The 24,032-nt window shown below is 38.5% G+C and overlaps 1 protein-coding gene across 4 annotated transcripts in view; it reads right to left on the reverse strand.

Annotated features, from left to right (window-relative positions):
* Nucleotides 1–23,565, reverse strand: part of NOSTRIN (nitric oxide synthase trafficking) — a 49,578-nt gene extending 26,013 nt beyond the window's left edge. The window contains exons 1-5 of one of the 4 annotated variants that reach the window (XM_016165423.2): nt 23,360–23,565; nt 15,644–15,729; nt 5,023–5,106; nt 2,399–2,461; nt 2,116–2,197 (exon numbers count right to left, since the gene is read on the reverse strand). In XM_016165423.2, the coding sequence (XP_016020909.1) occupies nt 2,116–2,197; nt 2,399–2,461; nt 5,023–5,106; nt 15,644–15,729; nt 23,360–23,386 (342 nt within the window). In that variant the 5' untranslated portion in view covers nt 23,387–23,565. The remainder of the gene's footprint in view (nt 1–2,115; nt 2,198–2,398; nt 2,462–5,022; nt 5,107–15,643; nt 15,730–23,359) is intronic. The other 3 variants (XM_016165422.2, XM_016165425.2, XM_016165424.2) reach the window with 3 other exon arrangements.
* Between the last annotated feature and the right edge of the window lie 467 nt (nt 23,566–24,032).

Raw genomic sequence — 24,032 nt, forward strand, 5'->3', positions numbered from 1 at the left:
CCTGACAAAAGCAGCCAAAATATCTTTTCCTCTTGTTAAGAATCTCTTAACAGAATTTAGGCTGAATGCATTTGGTATAATAATTATTTCTCACATATAACTATGTAAAAACAACATAAATATGTACAATCTATGAAGGATCTTACATAGTTTGGTATCACTTCCGGTCTCATCATTTTCTCTCCAGTATCATTCTATGCAGCCCAAATTTTAACACAATACAATCAGTAACAGTGCTATTTTTACTGTCTCATTGCCCCTGAAGTGAATACTATTTTAATTTCAAAGAGATTGAATTCTTAATCAGAATTGACTTTTTTTTTTTTTTTTTACTTTAAACAGCTAATGGGACAGTAACAGTAATAATGAAACTAAATCTAGGCACCTCCCTCCACCGCCCCAGAAGGTCAGACTTAAATTCCGGTAGAACCTTTCTGACTGGACCATTGAACTTTTTGCCAGACCCACAGATCAGCCATTATTCAGCCACCCTGCGATCCAGCAACACTATACTTTTATTTTTCCCAGCTGATTAAATTTGGAATACATGTTTTATTATAAGAAATACAATAAAAATAATGTTAACTCTCTATGCCAGTTTTTGCTCTATTTATGGGTCCGAAATGTGGAACTGGTTCATTATTTTGAGAAAGATTCGGATCTTTTATCTTTTGCGTAAGACTGGGCAGAACGGTAGGGATGCAGCAGGGAGGAGCAATGCTGAAGAGAAGCTCATGAACTGCGACAGCAGTTTGGGGGGATAATGACATTAATTATCTAAGGCACTGTGATAATGATCATAACACTGTGACTAACATATGATAAGTGCTAATGAAATGCTAGTAATTTTCAGATTATAATGTGGTATGAATATATTTATTAGTTAATAAAATATAGATTTGTGTTTGGTTTTTATTAAGTTGGTTTGCAAAGGCAGATAATTATATTGTTTTCTAGTAAGAACTGTAAATTGCCCCCATCACCCTAGCCATGAGTAGAACATCTATTCTGGTAAAAACATACGTATGTCCGCACAAACAATTATATTTCCTGACTCAGTTTAATGAGTTTGAATAAAAAAATTTTTTTGGTATTATTTCTTATCCAGCAGGTCTTTTACAGATCCCCTCATTCTACTCACTTACTCTTTTTATCACCTACTTTATCTGGCTGTGGTTACTTGACACTCCTCTTAGCCACGGCCCCTCCTCTTCACAAGGACTGACTATTACTACTTCAGAACTTCTTACCTGTACCTGACCTGGAAATAGTGGCCATGACCCACCTCCCATCAGAGTTAAGCAACACTAATTAAACACTCCTTCATGTTGCCTGAAAATATATTTTAAAGACCTAAATGACTATATGACACACAAGAAAAATGAACACTAATGAAGTTGTTCTGGCAGGAAAGATACACAAAGGACTAGAGAATATGCTATTTAAGAAGATCAGCTGCCTCTGCAAGAATTGTTTAGTTATTTTTCTTCAGCTCGAAGCCTCTTTGAGGATCATACCTATTACTGCCCTTACTTAATCTCAAGCTGATAAGCACAGAAAAACATTTCTTTTTAAAATACATGTTTATAATTTTTCAATTTACCCAAGGAATATCTATTCATTAAAAAATCATGGAAATACAAAAAAAGTACAAAACAATTAAAATAATCTCTAATTCTACTATCTAGAGATAATTCTTATTAACATTCTGGAGAAGTTCTTCCATTTTTTTTTCTATGTGTACATACACATTTATTTTACAAAACTGAGGTCATATTGTTAGATTTTTTAAATCCCACTTTTTAATTTAACTCTATATAGTGAAGAACATTCCCATGTAATTAAACTCTTCTGCAGTAAGAACTTTAATGGTTGCATAGTATTCTGTTGCTTGAATTTGTCATAATTTTTTGGGGGGGTGATGAAGAATTTTACAGTCTTTCATTACTATAAACAATGCTTTAACAAACATCTTTGTACATAAATTTTGGGGGTTGTTTTTATTTTTATGATAAATTTCTGAAATGTAGTATCATTTTTAGATCATCTTTTACTTCTTGGTCCAAAGATAGAAATCTTGCTTAAACAGGGGAGAAAAGAAAATTTTTGACTCACTGATTTTCTCTTCTTCTCATGTACACTCAGGACTTGATGAGTTGGTTTTACTGCTTCCACCTCAATTGCTTTGCCAAGTTTTCTGGAAATTGAACATAGAAAACACACAAATATATCATCAGAACTTGTATCTACTTTCTAAACTGTTTTCTGGGGAAAAAAGACAGTGCATTACAGCATATCAATTCAGGGCGAATTTGAAGTGGAATTTTTGTAGTGTACCCACTTTAAATATTTACAACTCCCTTTGGGGCTGGAACGAGGGTGGGGCAGGAGCACTCACTGATGCAGGTCTGCTGCAGATTTCATGCCCTCCGAGACCCAGGCCCAGGCACTGACGACACAGCTGGAGGCAAAAACAAGGGGACATAAGAATGTGTCATTTCCCAGCAAAGTATGAAAGAAAGCATAGCTCTGATTAGATGCTCTCAACATATTTATTTACACTACAGTCATTAAAGAAATTACTTTTTTTCAGTCATTTTTTAATTTGATTTTCATTTTCCAATTTGTGTCTGTAAAAAGTCAGGGAAATAAAGGGTAAGAAGGCATTTAGAAGAGGCAGGAGACAACTTGCTAGAGGCAGAAGTCCCTTACAAACAACCTTTTCAGGATCCTGATCTCACAGGGACAGGGGATTCAAGAGCTTTTGTCACATTCTATATGCTGCTCTGGGGTTGGGGTCTAGTTTCTGTTCTTTGCTGGCTTTTAGGACAACACCTCAGATATTTTATGGTCTTGTGAATACTCTCAATTTAACAAAAGGATGGCACTGCCCTGTCCCCAGCAGCACAGAAGGAAGATTAGAAAGTGTGATGCTGTTTTCTTCCATGGAAGGGAGATAGCTCACGAGAGCCCTCAAAAGTCAGAACAATAAGCCTAAATGCATCAGTCACCCCAGGGACAGAGGCCTATGCAGACTTGGATAGAGGAGGAGGGACAGATTGGTACCCCTACTGAAATCAGGATGGTGCAGAGGTTTTGCCTCCAAATGACTTAGGTTGTAACTTGCAGACAGAGAATGGGAGATCCAGACCAAAGGATGCCAGGTTTTGCGTATCCAAAGCCAGGTACAAAACCAGGCACCAGAGAGTACCTACTGTATGTTTCCAATTATAGAAAATTCCAGAAAAAGACTAAACAAATCTGTGTATTGACAGGAATCAGATCAATGGTTGCTTATAACTGGGTGGAGGAAGGCTTGCAAACAGGCACAAGAAATCTTGTGTGATAAAAATGTCTCCTTGTTGATTTTGGTAGTGGTTACATGGTGTATACATATGTTAAAATCGACCAAACCATATACTTTAAATGAGTGTATTATCACAAATAAATTAAAACTCAATTGAGAAGATTTTTTTTTTTCAAAGATGAGGCAGAGCCTGGCATTTGCCCCTCAGAGGAGCTGGGCAACTGAGCAGGAAGCAGAGAGCGCTGGCCTCCAAGAGGTCTGTGTCTGAATCCACATCCTCCCCTTTGTTTTCTGTGTGACCTTGGAAGGAGCACTTGATGTTTCTGACCCTCACTTAATTATTAATAAGTACCTGAAACAGATTTTGGTCGAGATAAAAGTTTAATTAATGTTTTATTATTAATTGTTGTGCTAATCCTGGGTAACCAAACATTCTGGACATGCCAACTCTCTGGGAGCACCATGCTGAATGGTAAGGTTGCAACACAACATACACTTCCACACCTTTACACGTCTTATTCTTTGGGAGGTAATTATAATCAAAATTATAATGAACACTTATGGGGCTTTGGCTCTGTTCCAGGTAGTAAACACACTTCTTTTATTATCTCATTTAATCCTCACGGCAATTATATAAGATAGGTTTTATTTTCATTTTAAAAAGACAATGAGAGGAAAGATAAATTGTCCTAATACAGATACATGGTAAGAGGTAGAGCTAGAATTTAAAACTGGCAGTCTAAATAAAGTCAATCTATGCTCAACCACTGTGCTCTACTGGCTCCTTTGTAGTCTACTAAAATACTATCTTAAAAATCAAGCTAAAAGTCAGAGCAATTTCAAAGTCAATATTTGCTGCTACAGACAAAGCCTAAGGAAGAATAGCAATTGGAGTTTCCAAAGGTTTCCTTTTGCTTGTCCCTTTCTCTTTCATCATCAAAAGGGGCCTTTGCAATGGCACTGTCATTTAGGGTGTCATCTGCAAGCATTACTCAAGACTCTTCATAACAAATTATCACTAAGGGACCATTTTTAGAACACCAATATCTTTCTTCTCTCCCCTCCAAGAAAGAATTGACTTCGTTCTGAAATGTATTGAGGAAAACGTGAACAAATATTTTTTCAGCACCCAGCATCCTAATCTCTTCACATATATTTTCTTATTCAATATGCACCCCTTCCCACCATACATGAACGTACACACAAAGGAGCACATTTCATTATTTTATTTAACAATGGTGGAAACTGAGGCACAGAGAGGCCAGGTTACTCGCTGAAGGTCATAGAGTTGAGATAAAGCAGGATTCACACTTTTTGACTCCAAGACCTTGCAACTTAACAACACTACTTCCCAAGTTTACTATCACCACCAAGGCCTATTATGAATATGGCTTTAGGAGGCATAAAAACAAGGAATGAATCCATCTCTACAACTCATTATCTATGTGACTGTGGCAAGTATCTTAAACCTTCCAAGCTTCAAGGCCTTGTCTGGAAATGGGACAATAACAAGACTTCTCAAGGGTTGTGAAGATTAAACAGGAGTGTCTATAAGAGCATTTAACACAATTTGTGGCACACAGTAATTGCCCAAGCACAGGAAGTTTTGCTTGACATTGTGTACCTGCCACACTTATAAGAGGAAGCTAGAATTGAACATGTCACATTTTCTTATTTTTTAGAATTATTTTGCCTTACCTCATCCACATACTTACTTTTCCTTTGTGGTCTGTAGTGCTTTACTAAGCTTGATTGCCAGTTTCTGAAGTCCTTTGGCATAGTTAAACTCTAAGTTTGCCCTGTTAGCAAAGAGATAATTAGGTTTTGCTGGCCAGAAATCAAGCAAAACTACACACACACACACACACACACACACACACACACACACACACACTCAAGAGGGCTCAGGCTGACAATACAATGGCTACATAAGGAAGAGATGGTTTGTTTACTATAAGGATGCCCTTTTCCTTAGGCGTAACCTAAGAGAATCCTGCAAATGGAGAGAGTTTTTATTGGACCTTCTAGCTACACTAGTATTTTCAGTTGATTTGTATTTTTCCCCACTCCTGAAGATGTTGAAGTCCTAAACCTTAGAGTCCGTGAATGTAGCTTTATTTGGAAATAGAGTTTTTGCAGACAATCAAGTTAAGCTGAGGTCATCAGGATGGGTCTAAACCCAATGTAGCTGTGTCCCTATAAAAAGAGGAAGTTTGGAAATGGAGACAGACATAGAAAGAACACCATGTAAAAATGAAGTCAGAGATCGGGGTGATATATCTATAAGTGAAGGAATGTCAAAGGTTGCCAGCAAATCACCAGAAGCTAGGAGAGACGCCTGGAACAGATCCTCCCTCATTGTCCCCAGATGACATCAACCTGGTCACCATTTTGATCTCAGACTTCTAGTCTCCCCAACTATAATATAGTAAATTCTGTTGTTTAAGCCACTCGGTCTGTGCTACCTTGTTATGGCAGCCCTAGCAACTAATCCAACTAGTAGGAAACAGAAAACTTTCCTGCATATCTTGGGATATCATCAGGAAGGTGCTGAGGTAGCCGATGCCAGATTTAAAAAAACGAATCCATTACTTTCTATGCAGGACGAGACTCAATAGGGAATCTGGGCATGCTCTTCAAAAGACAGCTCCTTGGTTCTTGAGATCAAGAGAGTCACTCTCATCTTAAACTGATCTTACCATGTCCTACTTACAGGTTCATCTATAGATAAAATGAAGACATATTCTTATTCATCTCCTCACTTTTCACTAAAGATAATAAAAGTATAGGAAATTAAGTTCAATTTCTATTGTCTCCCTTTTTAACACAGGCTAGAAAGTTTTTGTTGCATATTTTTCAGTCTTTTAATTCTATTTTTATTATAAAATATCTTTAGAATTATTTATGACTTCATTTCATTTGCAAAACAATCTTAGAACTCTTCAGTAACTAACTTCATACTTGTATACTTTTTTCACACAAATCACACTAAATTTTATAGACCAAACAGCTGACTTTCATAAAAAGGAATCCAGAGATTTATTACCAAATTTCTGTTTATTTTTCCTTGTTGATACAGCTGTGTTCTAATTTATTTTTACCATTTTTTGAAATAAAGACCATTGCAGTTTGCATATTGAGGCTGAGGTACCAACCTTGCCCAAGTATTAGGACAGGTTAAGTAAAATATTTAAAAATAATGAAGCTGATAAGTAAATATCTCATTGCATTTAAAAATAGATTTCTCTTCTCAAAGAATATGTTCTGATTGATGGAAAGAGAGAGAGTGCTCGTCAGCAATAGCTTGGGAGACCATCACCCTTGATGAACTTGGGTGCTCTAGAATCCCAGGAGACCTCTACTATTCAGTGGGGGGCAGGGAATTTAGGCAACATTAAAGGGGAGTAATTAAACCTACCAATGACTTGAGTCCAGGAGGGGCTCAAAGACTGGAAAGATTGCTATTGACCAGCATGATCTGACTCCTGGTTCCCACTCTTATTTCCCCTCTTATAAGTCATCCTCTGGTTCACTAGACTCCTGCTTAATGGCCAAATGCTATCCTGTTTCAGGGCCCTGGCGCTCACTGTGGCCTCTGTTGGGTACTCCTTCTGCTACATAACCATAGGGCATTCTCCTTCATGTAAACCCCAGCAGGTCTTGTTTAAACATAACCACCTCAGAGGCTACCCTACCTAAAAGAGCATCCTTGTCACTATCCCTTTACAACTTTGTTTTTGACCTAAAGCTTATCCCTGTCTGACATCACATATTTTTTCAGTGTACTTCTGTAAACACCCCTAGAATGTAAGCTCCATGAGAGTCGAGAATTTGTTTGGTTCATTGCTATATTTCTAGGCCTACATAACGGGCACTTGGTATGTTTTGTCTTAAATAATTGAATAAATGGACTTTCCGTCAGGTCTTGATTAGAATTTTTAACTGATCTCTGCTATGAGTCTATTCTCACTTCACCACTTTTAAAAACTGTAAACTGCTGAACTATTTAGATGTATTCCCACAAGACTGAGCTGTGCTCAGCCCAATGTCAGAGCATACAGCTTTCTAGCACTTGGAAAAACTAGACACATAAACCCTTTATTAGTCCATTGTTAACTGGATGACTTTTTAGAACTTTCCTTCCCAGCTTTCCATTCTTTCCTGGAGGCAATAAACAGAACATTAATTATGATGAGAATCTTTTGCAGTGCTGGGCTCAAGGTGGGCACCAAACAAGTTGTTAATAAATATTACTTTTTCTAACATAATTATTATTACATATTCAAAAGGATCTCTAAACATTCAGAACACCCTGAATGTATGGGGTGGGGGAAGAATCCACAGTTTGCTTATCCATTAGCTCTAGAACATTCAGAATGGCTTCTGACAGGAAAGGTTAATGACGTGTCAGGCACAACCATCTCCTCAGAATTCAGTTTCCCCTTTAGAATGTTCTTGCAAGCTGTACAAGGTGTCCTAGAGGCTAAACAGAAATAAAAAGGAAAACCCAGAAGGGAGTGATGCTTTCCTTTACACCATTAACTTAATCAGATTCATCTAGGGGGGAAAGTTGAGCTTTGGCTGCAAAAAACAGAGAGGGCCCTGCTCGCTTTTAAGCTATTGTTCTTCTGTGTTGAGCCTGGCCATCCTCACTCCTGAGCCCCAGTATTTCTGCTAGCTTTTTGCTTGAGTGTAGTCAGAAATCAGCTTAAAAAGATTCAATTTCCACATAGCATTTCTTGCTTTGGAAGGTTACTCTTTATTTATGAGTACCTTAGAAATCTGCAGCAGGGCAGATATATATTTTATAGGTTGATATATAGTTTAAAAATTTGTGACATTTTGTTGATACTTGATCTGTGTTCTGTCCATACACAAAATAGTGACATCCAACATTTATGGGGCACTTACAACATACCAGGCACCATTCTAAGTGTTTTAGGTATATTTCCTCATTTAATCTGCGATAACTCCCATAGGGTAGGCACACTTACTCTATCCATTTCATAGAGGGGAACAGCAAGTCACAGAGAGTTTAGTCATCACTTGCTAAAAGTCACCCATGAAGAAGTGACAGAGCTGGGATTCAGACCTGGGTGGTCTGGCTGGAGAAACTCCCTCCTTAGCCGCTCCAGTCTCCTACCTCTGAAGCTGTGAGGAAGAGGCTACAGATGGAGAATTGAGGAGGAAGTCAAAGGTAAGTACTTTTAAAATCGATGCCACTTCTCACTTTGTTGTTAACTGCAGCGTTCTGAATCACCAGCACTCCTGGTGGCTTAGCAGCCTAGACAGAATCCACATCGGCCTCAGTGCAGACAGAATGATCTTCCCGTGGCCTCTTCTCAAAGCAGCTATGCTGTTGTAAGGCATGTTCCCACACGGGGAGGAGATGATATTAAGGGTCTGGAAAGTGGGAAGGGAGGGGGCTGTGATATCAACTGTCACCAGTGTAGCCCTCTGAGGCCCACTGAGTTGGACATGGCCTCTCTGAATTGCACTATCGTACCTTTTGTCTCTCCACCTTCAATATAGTAGTGACTCTAAAGGGTTTTAGAACCAGCATTCAAATTGACCAAGCGAAGCAGGCTGTAATCATCAGCTCTTGCATTTTAAACCCTAATGACCATTTCAGTGTCTTCAGCAGATTACCCCTGAAGTTAGAAGGAAATGAAATGAAATAAGGTTGGGAGGATGGGTGTGGGTACATGGGGAGTGGAACACTCTCTCTGGACTTCCTTTCTGGCAATTTTGCCTACAAATAAAAAGTTTCCAGGCCTTTGGCCCTGAATAGCCTTTATTTTAACAGAGGTTAATGGCTATATTCCTCCCCAGAGAAAAGCACTCTAAGAAGTCATGTTCCAGCTGGCAAGCATAGAGAGAACTACCACTTTTATAAGTTTCAGTGTTTGTAAATGGGAACAAACACTGTGGCTTGTCTGTGTTTATGGTCTAATAAAGCAGTATGTTTATATATCCTTTCAGAATTCTTGCTGAACAGAAATGAACTAACTTTGGTGTCTTCCCAAGGCAGAGGTGGCAATGTGCACGCCCACATATACTGGTTTCTTTTCCGTCCTTTGAAGGGAGCTGCTTTATCATGGTTTTCGGCCTAAAAGTCATCACATGCAAAGGGAGATGAGAGAGGTAGAGCTAATCTCAAACTGAGACCTGAAATTTTCATCGCTTCCTTAAAATAATCAGAAATATGCTTGCAAAAACATTGTACTTAACGTTCTATTCCTGTAGCTACCATATCTAATAGGAGATGAGATTCTTTCTCTAAGCAATTATCTCGGCACGTGTGAAATTGATGATATATATATCTTTTGATGGGTAGCCCAATCTCAGAATATTCCAGCGAGTCATAGATCCTAGACCAGGGAAATGGCATGCACTGACTTTTAATCTATTTATATTCTAATTTTCCCTCAATATGTGGTGGTAGGTCAATAAATTTTCATTAGTAATAATAAAGACCAACCAATAAGTTAAAGACCAACATTTATCTTAGAATTTAAAATAAATTATACTTTTGAAAGAAAGAAGAGATGGGAAATATGTGGTATCAGATTCAATATATTAGGTAGAGCACAAATTATAGGCTAAGAATATAAATGACCATGTAATCAATTTTAGACTATTCTCTAATAAAATTAAGATTCTAACAAAACAAAACAAAACAAAACAAAACAAAACAAAACAAAACTGTAGCTGGCCCTTGTGTCTATAAGGAATTAATTAAACAGGACTAAGTCTCTCTTTTGCTTGAAAATGGCAGGTGACAGCCCTTCCTTCATTATGAATTAAGGAGAAATTTTAGTAATCTGAAAATCTGTTTGTTAACATCCTCCCCATCTCTGGCCTTCTACTTTCGACCAGCAACAGCTTCTGGTTTGGAGCCTGGTATGCTGTCATCTTCCACCAAAGCTTTATCAGTTTGCCTTTTGAAAGACAATCACGAGCTCATCTTACAAATAGGGCATATTTAAAAGTCAGTTAATAGCGATTTGAAAGACATTTTTATGTGGAAGCTCAGTTATTCAAGGGGCTTGGTTCTCTGGCTAGCCCAGGACATCCACTTCATCATTACTGAATGCTTAATTCTGGTTCCTGAGAATAATATGAAAGAAAATGAAATGGGAAGATGAGGATAGGAGGACACTCGTCTTGAGCGTCCAGTATGAAAGTGCCACTGAGTCACTGCTCACTTCTGGCCAAGGGAACATACAGCTAGGGTGGCTCTGGACTTCATATCTTCTGTGTCTGCTAATTCCTGGACTGAGTGAGTTTGGGGTGGGATGGAAGTTGGGGAGAGGTCAATTAAAATGGACAAGAGTGTTTTTCAAAACTTTTTAGCTAAAAAAAAAAAATTTTATACAGAATCCTACCATATTATATAAATGCTATATGCTGATTAAGGGGAGCTGGAGTGAGGAGGGAGCCTGAGTTCTGCTCACTTGTCCTCCTCCTCACCCTCTGAAGTGGCCCCCTGAGTGCTCCTCACAGACCCTGGTTCTACCAGGTTTGAAAGACACTGGGTTCGATGACCACCGATGTTCCTTCTGATAAAGGATCCTAAGACTCTGTGAAGGGAGTTGGACCAGGACCCCCTGAGCATGTGGGGACTTCCACAGCAGTGCCTCAAATTGTCCATGTGGAAGATGCTCTTACACAAAGCCCGGATTAAGCTGTATAGAAATCAAAATGTATCATCTCATCTACATTCACATCTGTAAATTAGGAATGGTTAAGAATATGTTTCTATTGCATGCGGTGGTGAGAATTAAAGTAAAAGAAACTAAATATAAGACACATCTAACACAGTGGATGATCTATAGATTGTGCTGGATAAATGGTCTCTTCTATAATTTTATTATTCTTTTCTAGCTTTTGTTCAAAATACGATTCTATATACTGTATGAATAAATTTCTTTGACACACTCATCTATTGCTTTTCAGAAATAACTTAAACTTCTTAGAAGGTATGAGTCACACTCATACATTAATGTCTTTATTCACTCAGTGAACATCTATTGATTTTCTGCTCTGTGCCAGGCTCTGTGCTTGTCACATGGTGTAGAAAGACCCTCAAGGAGTTCGGTCTCCAGTGGAGGAGATAGACAAATGAACAGAGAATAACAATAGATGGCATTAAGAGCTGTAACAGAGGTAAGCACTAGCTCTGTACATTTCTCATGTGTACTTTTTTGGCGAGTGGAGAGTAGAGTCAGTAAGATCCACCAGAGTGAGATGACTAAATCTTGAAGAATGCTTGAATGGAGCCCGGCAATGTTGATGAAGAAGCATCTACCAGGCAGAAAAATACAGCCTCCACAAATGCAGAGACCCAGTAAGATGGAGAGGGGCAGGGGTCATGGGGAGATAGAAACAAGCTTAATGTGAAGGCAGGGCCCAGATCTCTTTTATAAAATATTATGAAGGCTGAATATTATACTAGTCATAGACGTCTTTGAAGAATCTACGCTGGGTCATGACCATAGCGTACAAGATGCATTAGAGATATGGGCAGGGCCTTGGCCAGCACCTTAGTCGAGGCAGCTTTCCTTGGATTAGAAAAAGGAGATCCTCTGAAAGGACACAGCTCTGAGCCAGGACGCAGGGCTCCAGGGCGGAGAATGGTTTTGATTTCTGCCTTTACTTAGCCCCTCAGTCAGGTAGGTGCCTTTGTGTAGTGTACAAATTGCACAGCTGCAAGGAAGTACCCCTAGACAGAAGAACAAGTTAAGAGATTTTTGCCAGAACAATGGCAGAGGCCATAAAACAAAAAGAAAGCTGTAGGTATGTATAAGAGGTGTTAGAAAAGAGAACTATGAAGACTTGGTTATGAATTGAGATAGAAGGAGGGGTCATAGGTGTCTCTCAGGTATTGGGCTTGATTGGGTAGGTAGTGGTCCCAGTCACCATGGTAAAAAAAATCCAGAAAGAGTACCAGCTCTGGGTAAAAGCTGATAAACTCGATTTTGGGTAGGTCGACTGTATGATTCCGTGGGATACCCAGGTGGAAATGTTCAGTAGACTGTTGGATATTTCGTTTGAAGTACAGGTAAGACACATTTCCTAGTAATATGCGTGTGGGAGTTATCAATATACAAAAAAGAGCTGAAGCTGTGGTTGTTAAGATCACATGGGTAGAGTAGAAAGGGTGAAGATTTATCAAATAATTCATTTCAATAATTTTATTCCTTTGTTGACAGCATCTGCAGTGGATCATGAATAGAACAATGACCAACTACGCTTTCTTCTTTTTCTTTTTCTTTTCTTTCTTTTCTTTGTCCAGAGCAGTGGTACTTTCCGTTTGAAAACCTGATCTTAAGTTTACTTAGAGAGGAACAATTGATTTTCCCTTCAAATACTGTTTAAACATTAGCTGTGAGAGTGCAGGAAACCAAACACTCATAAATAGTTTCTGGGAACGTGCCTTTGTCTTTTAAAATCTGATCTGTAATTGTGTTAAAGTGAACCTGATGACTTCCTCATTAGGCATCTTAGGAGATGTTGTGTGTCTGGCTAAATGTGAGTTGCTACTGCAAACAAGGAAGCTGAAGCGCTAATTGGATAAAGGAAGCTAAGCATGACCATGAATTGCAGAATTTCCAGGAAAAAAATGGTATTTCAATAACAATTGCATTTTTCTATCGCCACCAATTAAAACAAATGCAATAAGGCAGCTAAGCTCGGGAAAGAAACATTCTCTGAACTCCCAGCTTGATGTGATACTGTCTCTTGCAGCTGTGCACTAATACAGAACTGTTGAACAGAGCCACATTCCAAGGACAGTAAACACCTGTTCTAATAATGAAGCTGTAATCATGAGGAAATAAATCCTTAACCTTCTTTCATCATTTATTCATTTAATCTACAACTATTTACCGAATGTATTTTATGTGGCAGTTACCCTTAATTTGAAGAAGCCTTGTATGCTGCCTCACTATATGTTTCATTATGCTGGCCACTGAATTTGCCTTCATAATTTTCTATGTCATAACTCTCAGTAAAAATGCCTCCTATATGTTTCCCAAGATAGTTTCTTTTAAAGAGTACTGGCTTCTCAGGTATTTTTCTAGTACAAGGGAAAGGTATCACAGATTCATATGTAATAAGTTCACCATCTTATGAGGAAAATAAGCCCAGCACTCATCTCTGGATAGCTGATGAGAAACAACTTTTTCTCTTTTGTATATCTAGGGAAATAATTACTGAATCTAAAGAATGGGGAGAATAAAGGTAAGAGTAATATTGGCTGTGTTGTGACCACTCATTCTTTTGACGTGGTCATTATGTCAAGTCAGTTCAAATACAGTAGGAAGAAGTCACTGGAGTGGGAAAGCAATGGTCCAACCCTAGAAAATGAAGTGGGCTCTGTCCTTATCAGTTGACATGTAGAAATATCATTTAAAAACCACAATGTGTCACATATTAATAGATTAATAGAGAGTTTGTGTTTCTCAGAAAGCAGTTCTCTCAAAATACCGACTCAGTGTGAACAAACGTCCTTCAGGCTAACTAGATAAAATGGCTGAGCACAGGGAGGAAAGCTTAAAGGTCTAGCGTGAGGAGACATTGCCAAGTGCACATGTATCAGAGAGGAATATGAAGGGACTCCAAAATGGCATCTTGGTTCAGGGGAAATGACTTAATTGTACAAGGTAAGTTTTAAAAAGTTTCGGGAAAGCATCTATTGCAAGAATGACCTAATATCTAGCATATTTTTTTTAGTCTAGGTAAAATACTAGATCACCTTTTCAAATTCATGCTATGCAGTTTTCATCCCAGAGATGTGCAAGTAATTTGCTAACCGGTAGTATTTTTTAGATTTTCAAATTCTAAATTCTGTTCCATAAGGAGGTGAAATCATGAAGTTGTCATTAGCTACCCAAGTGTTTCTCTGTCTTTGGAGCTAGTTTGTCTCTCTGGAATGTGTGGTTGGAGGATTTTGCACATGAATAGATCTGGGACAGATGGAATTTCAAGAGAGACACAGGTCAGAAAGAAGGTTCTGACTGTTTTTTAAGTAGATAGGTCTTTGGCAGAGTGGAGATGCAGAGTGACCTGGACAAAGTAGTTTTGGAGCAGCGATTCCCCCAAATTTATTCAGTTCATTGTTGAGTCTGTTTGTCAGGCATTATCTGTCACCTGACCTCTGTCTTTACAATTCTCTACCAGGCACTAATTTTGAACAGGGGGACACCAAACAATCAAGGCTCAGATGGCTGACAATGTGCATAGATTCTTCTTGATCTTCGGGGTTGAATTTGTTTAATGGTTAACTGGTCTTATTTTAAATAATTTCCTTTGAGACTCATAAAAATACTTTCTTATAGAAGAAATTCTCCCCCAGATTGGTCCTCCCTTTTTCTCTCATTGAGTCAAGGCAGCTTGGCTACTAAGACAGAAGTAACTTCTTATTTATTTTTTTTTTCTTTTTGACTTCATCTGATAAATCTGGTTATTTTCTTTATAAAATTCTGTTCGAGTGCTTCCGTACCTTCCCTTGGCCTCCTTCATTGGTCCTAAAGCTGATGTTCTTTTTTGCTCTTGACCTACTAACGCAGGATATACTTGGCTCACGTGTCTTTGTTCTTATGGCACACATGCAAAAATAAAAATTTGAAAGGGCTTCCATTAAAAGAATAAACAATTTCTTTTGAAAGTTTCTTTAGAGTTGTTTATTACAGAGCTGTCTCGATGTAAGGAAATTGACTAAAAACTGTTAACAGCCAAATTTAATCCTTGGCATTTCTAATTTTAAGCAGAAATTTTTGTAACTTCTTGACTGAGTTGTGTGCTCATTTCAGCACAGTGAACAGCTTTACACATCAATGCATCTAGTATTAAGAGAAGACGATACTGAAATGACGACTTTTCTTTCATCCATCCAATCATTCATAGGACATTTGCTGAAGACGTTAAAAGGCTCAGCATACAGAGCTGAGTAAGACACAGCCAGCCCCCTCCCTCGTAGGGGAGACATATATGTCAACTAATAATTGCCATCGGTGCGAAAAGTATAACAATGGTATATACATCAAGCAAAGTGGTACGCCCCAGGAGGGAGTGATAAACTCAGCCTGAGGAATGAGAAGAGACTTGACCGAACTTTCTCAAGCAGAATTACTTCCTGCTGTCTCCTGATTTTTATGGTACCCAAGTGACAAATGTGCAATAGGGAAGAATCACTTTTCAAACCAATCTCTCAAGTACCAAAATATAACACTGTGTTCTGGAAAGTAGGACAGCTTGTCATCACTCCTCCAGTCATATCACTGGCTGTAACTAAAGAGGAAGAACTGCTAATGGCAAACACATATTGTGTACCTTTGCTGAAGAATGGATGTGACCTGCTTGCAGAAATTCTCTCCATTTTGAGAAAACTCCTTTAGGTTCTTGTACATTTGATTATACTGAAAAAGAAAAGAGGCACAGAAGGATTATGAACACTTCCAAAGACAGAGCTTCCACAAATTCAAGATGCTGCTGCAATGATGGCTGTTGTCGTAAATGATCATGCAGCTATGGGACGCATACCTTTCGGATGAGTTCTTAAAATAAAGATCAAGTCTCTTCTGCCTGGGTACAAAAGATCTTGGAGAACTTTTCAAAAATGAAGCTTGTCTTTCTGTTTCTCCCCTAGGCCAAATGCAAATAATTTAGCAGTGGGATGCACTTGAAGTCTGGCTTCCTGTTGCTCCTATTGTTCACGGGAAGGTTAAAAGTACATTCTGAAATATACTGAGGAATCAATCATTTTGTGTCTCCCCCTTAAATTCCAGAATAATACTCCTAGGCCTCATGACAAACCCTAAAGCGTTAAAGTGTGTTTCTTGGCTGAGATAACAAAAATGTTACTGAATAACTTGCTAATAAAATTCATCCTAGTCTCCTCTACATCTCATTTAAATCTAGTAATAAGAATGTTATAATGAGTAGAACATTTCAATTGAACTAAACCTTTATAAATTTATAAATAAACTTTTTATAAATTATTTATATTTGAATTTAGCCCACGGATACCAGAATTCCAATAGAAAGTTTTTGTCATTTGACTTAGAAATCCACAATGTCATTCTGAAAATTATATTTGCGAAGGTAGACATTGCTGGCAATAGATTTTAAGTGCTCAAATGGAGATGGTAAAAGTCAGCATATTTTCTTTTCTGACACAGAGTAGGTGAATTAGGCAATGGAACAGTCCCAAATGCATCTTCTCATAGTTTTCATCTGGGAGATGTGATAGCCTATTGCATTTTTCAAAATGAGATTGTACACAAGAGGACAGATGTTTGGTGTAGACTGAGTGCTACAGAATGGATGTGACTCTTTGCTCATACAGTGAGCCAGCCCCTTCCAGCACCCAGTCGTCTCCAACACGCAGCTGGGCACCGTGCTGAGGAAGGAAAAGGGAAGGAAACCCACACCTACTGAGCACCTGCTGTGCAACAGGCACCTTCACATATATGAACCTTGGGGCCACGTCGACCTCTCAGTTGGCACAGTCACACCTGGTGTATAGTGGCAACAGTAGAGAACAGAAAACACAGCACCACAGAGGAGAAAGGAACCTAAAATTTAACACAGAAAGCTATGGCAGGATGTGGTAGACACGGAGTAGTAACAAACAGCTTCGTCAAAACTGCCTGGGACACAATGACATTGGTCAGGGAACAAAGCTCTTTATAAGGGCATTGCTAACTCCTAAAGCAAGGTACCTAAATGACTGAGGAGCAGAGTGGGGACAGTGAGTTGGAGAGGCAGCTGTCACATCAGAATGTGGCCCAGGGTGGCCAGATAATCTAGTTTGTTTGAAAAGCTGAAATAAGAATTGGCATCTGAAATAGCATTTAAAAAATTATAGCAAACAATTCACAAATTTTAAAACTCTGCAGAACAAGCAAAACACATCTGTACTGTGGTCCAGATGTAGCCTCTGTCATGAAGAAATGATTCTCCTATGAGAGTCATGAGAGTAAAACTACTATGTGGCAACCAAGCTGCCTCATTTTTTTTCCATAAAAATAACTTGTCCTCTATGAATGGTATGATACTATAAAGCTTCCTTCCTTTCCTTACAGATACAATAGCAAAGTTTTAGTGAGCATTTTAAACTTGTTTAGTCTTTTGTTTATTCCTCTGTTAACTAAACATTTTCACTAAATCCAACCAAGCCTTTCATTTTCTTTCCACGACACCAAATAACATCCCACAAAACACAGCTAGGTATCATGAGAAGGAAATAGGTAAATGTATATCAGGGTACATGACTCTGGAATAAAGTCATTTTCCAGCCTCTCTCACCCTGACATGTAACCATGTGACTAATACCTCCCAAGGAGGCATGGATGAAAGTTTTGTGTTCGGTACCAGTGAAGGTTTCTTCCTCTTTTTTCCTGATACCAGAAGTTAGAAATTATGACTGATGCAGAAAGTGGTCTTGAGTGTGGACACGATGAGCCAAGATCATAGAGCAGAAAGAGAAAAAAAGCCTGGATCCCTGCTGGCCCTGGAGGCCACCACAAAAGCCCTCAACTCTCTACCTGTGGGCTTATTTTAGGTGTGAGAGAAATGCAACAATAGGGATTTTTTTTTAAGGTCACTTATTTTAAGTTCTTAAAATATGCAGCTGCACATAGTTCTAAGTCATAGATAGTCTTAAAACTTTTTATTTTAAATTATGAAACATTTTTATATTTTATAAAATAATAATGATACAGAAAATAATAATGATACACATTATGTACTCACTACATAAGTTATAGAGATAAAGCACTTTGCTTGTGCCCCCGCTTTAGAGAACAATTTTTTTCCTTTCGTAATTTCTTTGGCTATACTTGGACATTTTTCTTCCATTTGAGCATATCTAATTACAATTTAAAAAATTCCCTGTTGGGATTCTAATAAGAGTGGCAATACATATATATATCATTTTGGGGAAAACTGACTTTTTAATGGCATTTAGAACTTTCCATCTAAGGACATAGTAAGTCTTTTCATTCGTTCAAATCTTATTTTATGTCCAATAAAATTTTATGATTTTCTTTATAGGTCCTATAACTTCCTTATTTGATTTATTTAGAAATAGCTCACAGTATTAAGTTGTGTATTTTTTTAATGTAATGTCCTATCTACTTCTCTGCCCAGCCCCAGCAAAGTAGAAACAAATACATCCTCTCCCCCTCCCCCCCCACCAAATACCAAGTGGGCGTGCACAAAAGAGAAGGATTTGGATGCAGTCTTGTAGACTAAATTTTTCTGCTCTCCAACACTCTAGGCCAGGCGTGGGAGAATACAAAGCAAAGAGATAGATTGGAGGAATAGGAGCATGTAGAGCAGGAGTGAGAAGAATTTCCTATCTAAAGAACTAAGAGCTAGGGGAGGGATCTGAGATGAGCTGCCCCTGCCAGCCCACCATCACTTGAAGACAGTCTGCATGCTACAGTCCTGGGGCCAGAACACCAAACTCAGACACCACTTGTAAGGATGTGGGCCTGTGGGGAAAGCTTGCCTCTAACCAAAGTGGAAATGAACAGAACCAGTTGAGAATTTTTCTATGTGCTGGGCTGCATTTCTCATATGCATCAAGGCATCAAAACTCTCCAATACGCATTTATAAAACAAAAAACAAAAAACAACAACAAAAAAACTATCTCCAAGGGACTAGTTCTAGAAGACCAGACAGCCCTGAAAATTTATAAACCAGTGATTTAAACTCAATTGCCTTTAAGGGAGAGTGGGAGAGCCTGTGGCAAAGGGGAGAATGCCTGTCTTCTCTGAAGACATTCAAATTCAAAGGAAGAGGTTGCTCAAACAAAGGCATCTTACTGCTCCACTTGACCCTGAGCTGCCAGTTTTAGATTTTAGAAGACAATTTCCCATTATTTAATACACTTGTACTTCTCAAGTTTTCTCACACATTGGCACACCTACGAAATAGTCTTTGTAATGGGGGCACTGTTGCAAACGGATAAAATCGTTCCAAGCAGAGGGAACTGATCTATGAGCTCTGTTCTTCAGCTATATACCCTGCCAATTCCAGGGCTGAGGGGAGTTGTCTCAGATACACCTAATCAATTCTTCAAATTCCAGTGTACACAGGCACATAAGAGTCAAGGAGCTCCTCAATATATAACACTGTTAATTTAGTAATCAGATAAGAGCAGGATGTACTGCTTATATCAATAGAGAGGATCTTTACTGGACTCACCAATAAACCCTGATAATTGATGCCATACTAAGATAAAGGTGGCATCAATAAATAAAGGAGTTGCTAAGAATAATCTATTATTTCAGCATAACCCCTTCTTTAGAAATAATGATTTTGTCCTTTTCATCATGTATCATCTACTCGGAGTCGAAGACAAAAGTTGTGAAAAGCAGACTTGCATAAATATTGAGGCAGAACCTAGAGACCATCTTGTCTAGTGTGCGTATGTGTATGGGTGTCATCGGAAAATCTTGCAACGTATCTGCTTTGAGGGGATGAAATCTCTTGCTTGTCTTTGACTCTCCTCCTATCTCACCTCCCTTCCCACCCAACTCTCATCTACTTGAGAGGCCTCTGATGAAATTCGGTGGAGCATAGTTTGGAAACCACTGAAGTCCAATCCCCCTATTTATAGTTAAAGCCCAAAAAGAACCTCATAGTTAGACAGAATGGTGATTGAAAATGTTAGGTGAGCAAATCAATTAGAGAATCTATCAGAAATAAATATATTATAAATGGTTATTCAGTATAATTAAAGTCAGTTTACTCGGAGTGACAGTTACCTTTAAGTGTTATGAGCAGTACAGATGGCTTCTTAATGTCATTGAACAGCACAAGAAGGGTTTGTTCAAAGTTATATCAAAGGTAAAATTTTTGGTATTCTTTTTCCATCATTGAACTTTTGAATACTCCCTCCCCTACCAAATATTCCAAAAAGAACCTACTATTGATCTTACATCTCCATATGAATTTATATTACCATGTTGCTTCTCCCTGGGGTCATTCCTGGGGTCATTACCAGGAAAAAACATTATAAGTACCCCTCCCCCACACACACAATAAATGATTTCAGGCTAGTGGTGGAATATTTGGGATCTTTCTAAGCCCCTAAAAAAAAAAAATCCTTTCACATGGACAACTGGTATCCACAGATTTTTCTCATTCAGCCATTAGGAAAACGTTTCTGCCCAGTACTTGTAAGAAAATTCTATAGTAAAGATATTGTCATTACAAAAACAAAAAACTTAGTAATCTAGGCAACTGGCACATGAAATGATTAGACAGATGACTTATAAACAATATAAAATGCACTATGTGAAACTTGGCCTAGCTATAATTTCTGGTATTACACGATTTGAATGATTAAGATTAAATTTAGCTATTCTAGGAAAATACATTTTTATTCTAGGTGCAAGTATTAGAAGATTTTTTTTTTATATATATATAATGATGATCCTCATAATGTTAAATAAACAATGACATTCCACTTAAATTTAATTATATAAGCTTTTGCTGGATGCCTTTCACATGCCAGGCACTGTGCTATAAATTTCCTGTAAAATAATATTTCGGAGCACTATTTCTCTAACTAAAAGATTACTTCTGTTCATTAGGCATCTGTGTAATGTTTGGGATCCCATGACAGGCTGTCGTAGATTATCAGATATAGAACATTAAAGAACAAGTCTACTTTATCCTCTCCTCTTGTTACTTTACAAGTGAAGAAACAGAAGCCCAGGAAGTGTGCAGTGGCATGTCACTCATGTCACTGATGCTCACCAGGAATGCTGTGAGCCACAGAACATTCATGCCAGACCCAGCCTGTCTCCTTATCTCTGCAGTAGCAGAATCCCTCAGGAGGTGTGAAACATTGTACCAGCTTCTTTTGTAAATTTATGCAATCCCCTGATTTCCATGCATGGATCCACTGGAGTAGACTAGGTTAAGAACTGTAGCTAAGCTAAGGCTTTATGAATTAATTGTGTTCTGTGCAACCCTAGGGACTCATGAAATGGACATTTTGCAGGTGGTTTAAACTTTGGTTTCCTTTATAAAACTAGCAAAGTGTTTCATGAAACATTTGTTTGACGTCCATTCCCTTGTTTTATTTTGTTCCCAAACTGCAGCCTCCTCTTCACATAGCATTGTTCTCCCAGCACATACTAGGACTGCAGCAGAAAATCAAGTTGATGAAGATGAAAACTATTGCAAATGAGTAAAACAGTGCCCTGACTTTAGGGGATTTAGAAACCTGGCTGACAGGATATCTGCCTCCTCCTGACTCTGAGACTCACTACCTTTGGTGGCTCTGGGCCCCTAGAGATGGCCTTCCAGGTTGTGAACAAGGGTAGGAGTCCTTGGGGGTGATGGTTTGGCATAAGAAAAAAACTATTCAACATGTCAGGGAGGGAGCATTAAAATGACACAGAGATGTGGTTGCCTTGAGGTTGCTCTAAAGAAAATATTTCTCCCAGCTCCTGATATAAAGGCAAACTTGGAAAAGGATGTTAGGTTTTCAGTTCATTTTTTAAAAAACTTAATTGGGCCTATGTTTCCCTCTCTTCTATTTCACTCTTCCCTTGGTCTTGACTTTCTTCTTTGGTGACCGTTGGTGCCAGTTTTTGCCTCCACTTATTTTGTCTCTGTCCCACTCAACCACCAAAATATCAAATGGTTGACATTTAGAAAGAAGTTAAAATTTTAGAAGGGAGCAAATGCAAGAGGTGAAAAATAAACAACAGCAAATCAATAAATGATAAAGTACTTTTTTAAAAAAGTTGTCAGTGCTTGCCAATAGAGAGAAGATTGAGCTGGAGGAAATTAAAGTGGAGAGGAAGAGTTTCTTTCTTAAAATCTATATATAACCATATTGTCGGAATTTCTTTTTACATTAGACACTTTTATTTAATTTTTTGTATTTAAAAAGTAAAAGTAGGCAGAGCCTTCTACTATGTTGTCATTGTCATTATCATGACTAGCCATTACGACTTCATCTTATTTATTTCAACTGATTCATAAACTCATTTTGTAGAATAGCTGTTACAGGTCTTTTCTAACTAAGCCTGTGCTCTTTGCAGCTATTGAAATTTTTCTTTATGGTTTTATTGCTATCCCCATTTATCTGCTCTTCCACTGTTTTGTTTTTTTTTTTAAATAAAATATTTGAAAGACTATTTGCTTCTGCTATCACCAATTTTAGCTTCTTGGCACCATTTATTAGGAAAGCACACTGACAGTTTTTGATTGCTATATTTCCAAAGTAAATATATCCCCCTCCCCTTTATTTTAATAGTTCCTCATTTCCTAAATTACATCTCTGCAATTGCTGCTAACAACGTCTTTGGACTTGACCCATCTTCTATTTTTAGTGCATTCCTAGTACTGAAAGAACATGTCTGCCATCTGAAAACTAGTGCAGGCCAGACCGCCTGGGACATCTGTCCATCCCTGTCCCCCTTCTCCCAACCCCTCTGCAAGACTTGCCAATTCTTTTTGTTGTTGTTAGCATTCTATCTATCATCTATCTATCTATCTATCTATCTATCTATCTATCTATCTATCTAATTATTGTGACATTGTTTTTTTTTTATGGTGACATTGGGCAGTTCTTGACTCTAAATGACATGGGAAAATACTCAAAAACCTTCTGCCCTAACCTCATTCTCAGAGCCCAAAATAGGCTGCAGACACTCGGCATTCGTGTGTCCACTCCACACATGATGTTTGTGGGCACCATTGGTGTAGGTCTTAAGAATGTTTTCCAAACAACCACCATCTGCATGCGAATATGATGTTATATCCACTCAAAGTTTTTTTTTTTTTTTAAGAATATGAGGATAAAAGATGACAATGTCCTGTCCTGTCCATATGTTAGAAAGAGCCGTTTTAAACTGAACCAAAGAAAAAGCACAGACTTTTGTCCCACAGCCGATATCTAAACATGTTTGGCTTCTGAGAATCTCAAATTTCTTAAGTTGAAACAATTAATATATAAATCTACCCCTCCGCCTCCTTCTCACACACAAAGAAGCAAACCACACTGAGCTACTCACCGAACAGCCTGTGAGTGGGTCCCTCATGCTGACCTGTTTTTGCTTCTGTCCTCTTACCTATGCTCCAGAACTCAGCATGCAGTACTCGGGACACTGCCGTCAAGGCTGGGTGTGTCCTGGACTTCCTGGATTCAAAAAGCCTAAAGTACGTCAGCCCTTGTCAAACACCCTGAGGAGGATGTCCCAGCCCTGGACTTTCATCCTGTTCATTTCCTGAAAAAGCAAAGAACTACTCCACGTCAAGAGAGCGGGTTGGAGATGGTGAGAATGACTTCTGAAAATACTTCGAGGGCACAAAACTGAGCTCTGAACTGCTTGGCCTTGAGAGAAAGCCCAGAAGCTATAAAGTGTCAGGATTATTTGAGTGCTGTCAGGGCTGATGTGGAATGGATGTATTTTCTCTCAGGAATCTATATTAATCATTTTTGTTTTTTTGTATTAACGATGCTTTGATACACGGAGGCCTTTTGAATGGGGAGGGTTTGCTCTTCCTGGGGTCAGCTAATTCCTAGAGATAGCAAACGACTTGCCTGGGAGCACATTTGTGATGTGTAAACCAACCAATCCAGAGTCCAGACCCGCCCCCCTTTTATCTAAAGCTCACACACCAAGTTAATATTCTCCTTGCCTTAAATTACCCAAGGGCCAAGTACCAAACAAATACAACCACACT

The sequence above is a fragment of the Rousettus aegyptiacus genome, unplaced genomic scaffold (genome assembly GCF_014176215.1).
Source record: "Rousettus aegyptiacus isolate mRouAeg1 unplaced genomic scaffold, mRouAeg1.p scaffold_m13_p_2, whole genome shotgun sequence".
Taxonomy (NCBI): domain Eukaryota; kingdom Metazoa; phylum Chordata; class Mammalia; order Chiroptera; family Pteropodidae; genus Rousettus; species Rousettus aegyptiacus.